At 36.2% G+C, this 6044-nt stretch overlaps 1 protein-coding gene across 1 annotated transcript; it reads right to left on the bottom strand.

The window, feature by feature from the left end:
* Positions 1 to 2974: 2974 nt before the first annotated feature.
* On the bottom strand, positions 2975 to 3589 carry LOC118754099. Its single transcript, XM_036488958.1, has 2 exons — positions 3360 to 3589; positions 2975 to 3295 (listed from the first exon to the last, which is right to left on the bottom strand). The coding sequence occupies exons 1-2, from the start codon at positions 3443 to 3445 to the stop codon at positions 3025 to 3027; spliced, it is 357 nt and encodes a 118-aa protein (XP_036344851.1). The 5' UTR covers positions 3446 to 3589; the 3' UTR covers positions 2975 to 3024.
* Between the last annotated feature and the right edge of the window lie 2455 nt (positions 3590 to 6044).

The raw sequence follows: 6044 nt of genomic DNA, 5'->3' as shown, positions 1-6044 counted from the left end.
TCCAATGATTCCTCAGACTTCGTTAGCCCAAGCGGTAGCAACATTGGAACGAAGAAGCGGGTTCGAAAACTGAAGGAAAAGTGGACAAACGAGCAAACGGAGAGGCTGGTGCAAGAAGTAGAAGCAAGAGAAGGCACGTGGAATTTTCTTTCCACTGAATACAGGGACAGGAATTTGCGAGAGGCTCAATGGCAAGATGTGGCGGATATTTTGAAGATGCCGCGATCGGAAGTTTCAGCCAAGTGGAACAGTCTTCGCTGCTCTTTCCGCGTAAGTACCTTTGCGATATTCATAAAAATAATTGCTAAAGAAACTTTAATATTAGGCGGCCTTCAACAGAAAAGGACACACCAAAACTGAGCAAGGAGCAGGAAGAGCGACTGCAATGACTCCGCTTTACAATTCGCTCAAATTTCTCGAACCGACGTTGCGAATTGAGGCCAGCACAACATCAAATTTAGGAAATGTGAGTATATGCATAAATATGTAAACAATTTCATGATTTATTAGTGGTTAACTAATATGTGTGTCGTTGATATTGTAGAAGTGCCCGTCGCCGCTGAACTCATCTGGATCCCCAGGTGAGGCTGAAATTAATGTGGAGTCTGACGATTCGCAGCCAACGCCATCAACATCACGGGCAGCGGTAGTACAACGTCGTCGAGGTTGTTGAACGTGCGTTAGAGACCATATCAGCAGCTGGGAAAAGTGATGCTTGGGACGATTTGGGTAATTTCATTGCATGAAATGGTCGTGAATGGGCAGCAGAAACCCTGCAACTGGCAAAAGAGTTCAAGGCGAAATGTATGAACTGGTGTTCAATTATCAGGAGAAATTCGCACGGTAAGAGCAGTAGCAAAACTATATTGATAAAATCTTAATTCGGATATTTCTTATTTTATTTTTTAGGCCAATAATGCCGTATTTTTTGTGATTTCATCGTTCATCGATCGTTATCTGTTCACTTTCATTGTTTTTATTATGGCTGCGTTTCTTTATACATTCCGGATAATCCCATTTCACAGCCGGAATAAACAGAATGTGTTTGAAATATACGTTAACATATCATCAGGAACGTTCTAAAGAATAAGTAAACAAAAAAGTTTATTCCAAACGTTCAGAATGAATAAAGAAATTCAGCCTATATGTATTTATGGTAGTCATAAGCAAGCCAAATGAAATGTGCCTTATTTTTTGTTATATTTATTTATTTTTTCTGTTTTTTTTTTACAGTATGCTGCCAAGAAATTACAAAGGGTATTCAGATGTTTGTACTTTAAAGTTTATCCGATTTTTTTAATATTGCTTAATTTTTTAAGGCTATAGTGAATTCAATAACATAAAGCATATAAATCGTCAAAATTCAACAAATTAAAAGAAACCGGAATAAAAACTGAAAATATTTTTAAACGAAATTTTTAGCAATAATTTTGAGTATACTGTTTTATAGGCTATTCAATTTTAATATAATAAAGTGCCAATTTAAGTCGCTCGAATTTCGCGTTAACAAACAATAATTATTAAAAATCAACGTGTATTTTTAGAGTCTTCAAACTAGCACTTTGTTATGATAAAATTTAGTGAACTATAAAACTGCATACCCATAATTTTTTTAAACGTTAAGGTTAAAAACTTTGTTCATAATTTTAATGAAAATTTTAAAAATCTGCAAATCTTGTATAATGCTTGAAACTTCGATAAATATGGAATTGGTTAGACTTATAAGAAATTACCAAAAAAGTTTTGACTTGCCCAATTTTGTTACATACATACATTACTTTGTGTTTGGTCGTAATTGATTGGTCACATATTGTTCATATATCGAGCCCTAACCGCCAAAATAACGTAAGCGACATTTTTTTCAAAATTTTCTTTTTGATGCAGAAATGCATCTAGTCTAGGAATATTTCTGCATCAAAAAGAAAATTTTGAAAAAAATGTCGCTTACGTTATTTTGGCGGTTAGGCCTCGATATGTTCGCATAGTTATACATATGTATTTAAAGTACGGTTGTACACTGGCGATCTAAAGTGAGTGCATGATGTTTTTTGTTTAATATTTGCAATGCTTTTGAAGTTAAAATTGTTTTGCTAACTTTTTATAAAAATATGGTTCATGCTTTAATCAAAACCACATAAGTCAAACTTTCAATCTTTATACAGAACTTAGAAAAATTCAACAAATTTTCATCTAAATTTTTTACTTTTTAATCTGAATTTTTAGAAGAACTTTGGGTACGCAGATAGGTCGGATATGTAGTTCTATGCAGTTTTATGCTTATAATAAGCGAAATTTATAAAATATAGCGTTAATTTTTGATTAATTTTATTGCAAATGGTAATGCGCATTTTATTCTACAAGAAATTCCCTTTTTATATGGTAAGAAGTGCAAAAAACCGTCAGCAATAAAAAATCATTAAAAATCAACGCGATTTTTTATCCGCTTAAAACTTACACTTGTTTAACTAAAATTACATAGCCGATCTATCTGAGTACCCAAAGATTTTCTAAAAACTCAGATTAAAAAGTTTAAAAATTTAGATGAAAATTTGTTGAATTTTTCTGAATTCTGTATAAAGTTTGACTTATTTGTATTTTTATAAAAAGTTAACAAAAAAATTTTAACTTCAAAAATATTGTAAATATTAAACAAAAAACATCATGCACTCACCTTTGATTGCCAGTGTATGTACATATGTATAAAGTGGGTAAACTACAAAAATGAGTTATGCAGTATCGTCCTATTGTATTGCCATGCAACTTCACCGTGGGGTGTCAAGAAGTACTCTATAAAATTTTTACGCACATTTATTGCGTTGTCTGCTGGCCTACCTAAAATGCTGCTGGGACGTATTGATGGAAGCATTCCGTTTTCTCCCAGCTCCATTCGCCAATTACCGCGCACAGCAACGCCGTTTGTATCGTCGTCGACGTCAGATCTTCGCATATACACTGATTTGCGTGTTAAAAGATAATTATGTAAGACACAAATCGCGAGGACAATAGCTTTTGCATGTTCCGGTTTTACGTCCATTGGCCTTCTGAGAATTCGGAAACGCGATGCACATTGCCGAACACATTTTCTACTACATTTCTTGCTCGGGATAGTCTGTAATTGAAAATTTTGTACGACATAACTTGCTCGCGATAACTGAATGGTTTCAGCAAGTATGTTTTTAAAGGAAACGCGTCGTCAGCTACGATGACAAATGGCATTTCAGCACTTTCATGTGGAAGTGGCCTTGGGGGCGGAAAATTAATTGTATTATCGGCAAAAGCAGTTGAAAGAGGGCATCTGTATATTTTAAAATAAGGTATTCTTGTTAAGATTAAAGTACAATATTTTGTATCAGTTTTACCTTGCAAAAACACCACCATCGGATTCACGACCATATGCTCCAACTTCTACAAACAAAAATTTGTAGTCGGCGTCCACCAGAGCCATCAGGACAATACTATTGTATTTTTTGTAATTAAAATACTCTGAACCGCAGTTTGCAGGCGCCTGAATCGCTATATGTTTTTCATCCAATGCCCCACAGCAATTAGGGAAATGCCATCGCTGGTCAAAACGGTCGGCAACCTTTGACCATTCTTCATGAGTGCTAGGAACCTTGATGAGTAATAGACTTTGCACTTCGTCACATTACATGAATACTCACCTTTAAAAAATCATCTTTTAAAGCTTCGAAAGTAGCCCCACATGTCACAGATGGTGGTTTTCCCGATTAGGAAAACAGTCATCAGGCTAGAGAAGCTATCGCCTGTTGCCAAGTAACGTAAAGTTACGGCCAATCTTTCGCCCACCGAAATCGCTTCTCGGAACCTTGTGGTATGTTTGAATATATATGGGGTAAGGCGCTCCACAAGGAAATCAAAATCCTCCATACTCATCCTCAAAAAGTTTTTTAGCCACTTTGGATCCTGCAGAACCAGCTTAGAGCGCAGTGTAGCATAAAAAGCACAGATGGCTCTATCTCTCAGACCTGGCCGAATCCACCATTGCTTTTGCTTCCTCTGTTGGTTTCTCTTCTTTTTCCACGTCCTTAGTGTTTTTACTACACATAGCGCTGCAGTAGCTATAGCAATTTGTTTATTTTTGCGCATTACTTCTCGTATAAATTATTTTCGTACTTTTTTTTAACAATTTTTCTTTTATCACCTGACCGTCTGTCAAACAATTTCACTTCACGTTTGACATCATTAATGAAAATGGAATGTCAATCACCTGACACCAAAAAACTGCTATATCGACATTTGGTCAGTTTTTATGAAGTAATGAAAACGCGTTTGACACCAAATGAACAGCTGTCAGATGAAGGCAGTTTTTGATGGCAGTGATTTTGACCTAATGAAAACCAGCCATTATGTTGGGATATATTTGGTAAGGTGTTAAACATCGGGTTTTTGCATACAGTAACAAAATCTTGAAGCGAATCGGAGACATGACATCATCTTTTTTACGAAATCCGTCCGACTTAACCCTAGAACGCATAACCGGGTACCCGTGTGTCCACTAGCAATTTTGAACTGCAGTAGCTAAAGCACCTCTACATGTTGAGCATTGATACTTCGGATCTAGGAAAATAAGGTATTTTTGCGTCGTTTGAGTGGTCATTTATGAAACTCGGGTTTGTGGTACCGCACCTCTAAGCTTCTATAGTCGACACCTACGCAAACACATAATTGGGGTACCCGTGTGGCCACTAGTTTTTATATGAAAAACATAGCGAATAACAAGATGTTTTAATTATCCATTCCCGCCCAACCGACACGAGGGGCGGAGTCCGCATAACGTACGGAACCTTTTTGTGTTTTGTTTTAGTTTTTTGGTGCCGAGTAGTGGAAACAGGAGTTTGTTAAGTGTCGAGATCTAAAACTATTCAGCTACAGAATCAAATTCATCAGCTGATTGGATATGCTAAAGATAGTATTTCAATTATTGAGAGTGAAAATGATAGTTTTCTTTATAGTAAAAATCTAGTCCGATATATCAAACGTGCTGGAATGAGAGCTAAAATCTTGACATAAACAACGGAATGATTCGTTTAGTTCAAAATTAGTTTTGCATGGCTTCAAAAACAGAGGTCGAAAGTGTCTTGACATTCGAGAGGGCACATTAAAAGTGACCTCAGCCAGGAGGGCCGGGCTATTAATCAAGTCTGTCATTAATTTTACGATAAATATTATACCTAGCATTTCTCTACGACTTGCGAGTGTAGGCAAATTTATGAGCTTTAGACGACTTGTGTAAGGGGGGAGATTGTAATCCGCATCCCAGTTAAAGTCACGCAACGCAAAAAGCAAGAATTGTTTTTGAATTGATTCAATCCTCTCTGAATGAATTTGGTAGCGGAGATTCCAAACAATAGATCCGTATTCTAGTATAGGTCTAACTAAAGTGGTAAAAAGCGGTTTTGTAACATAAGGATCTTTTGACCATCGCTTTACAAATGCAAAAACGCCTTTGGCTTTATTGACTGTAACATTAATATGATGGTTGAAATTGAGTTTGGAATCCATTGTGATACCAAGATCGACAAAATTGGATACCTGCTCCAGATTATAATTTGATATTGAATAAACAGCTGGTTGAACAGCCCTCCGAGAGAAACACATCACTTTACATTTTTGATGGTTTAGTGGCATATAGTTTGCATTACACCAACTAACCACGTTGCTCAGATCCGTTTGTAACAAAGACCTTTCTTCGATAGAGGACAATGTTTTAAAAAGTTTCACATCATCGGCATACATCAAAATTTTTGAATGTTTTATTATAGAAGAAATATCATTAATGAATATCAGGACCAGAATCGGACCAAGGTGGCTTCCCTAAGGAACTCCTGAAGAAACTTTAATGATGTTTGAAGAACAATTATTAACAATAACTCTTTGTGTTCTATCAGAGAGGTAAGATGAGCTCCATTGAAGAAGACTGGGCTGAAAGCCGATTAGGTCGAGTTTACGGATGAGTAACGAGTGACATACTTTGTCAAAAGCTTTACTGAAATCGGTGTATATTACGTCGGTGTGATCATTTT

Source organism: Rhagoletis pomonella, unplaced genomic scaffold (genome assembly GCF_013731165.1).
Source record: "Rhagoletis pomonella isolate Grant_MI unplaced genomic scaffold, Rhpom_1.0 Rhpom_scaffold_03378, whole genome shotgun sequence".
Lineage (NCBI taxonomy): Eukaryota > Metazoa > Arthropoda > Insecta > Diptera > Tephritidae > Rhagoletis > Rhagoletis pomonella.
Note: the sequence above shows the minus strand (reverse complement) of the source record. Positions and strands in the feature narration are given on the sequence as shown.

Coding starts and splice junctions, on each gene's coding strand:
- LOC118754099 (XM_036488958.1), bottom strand. CDS start 3,445: ATGGCTCTGGTGGACGCCGACTACAAATTTTTGTTTGTAGAAGTTGGA. Junction 3,296..3,359: donor GATGGTGGTGTTTTTGCAAG/GTAAAACTGATA, acceptor TAAAATATACAG/ATGCCCTCTTTCAACTGCTT.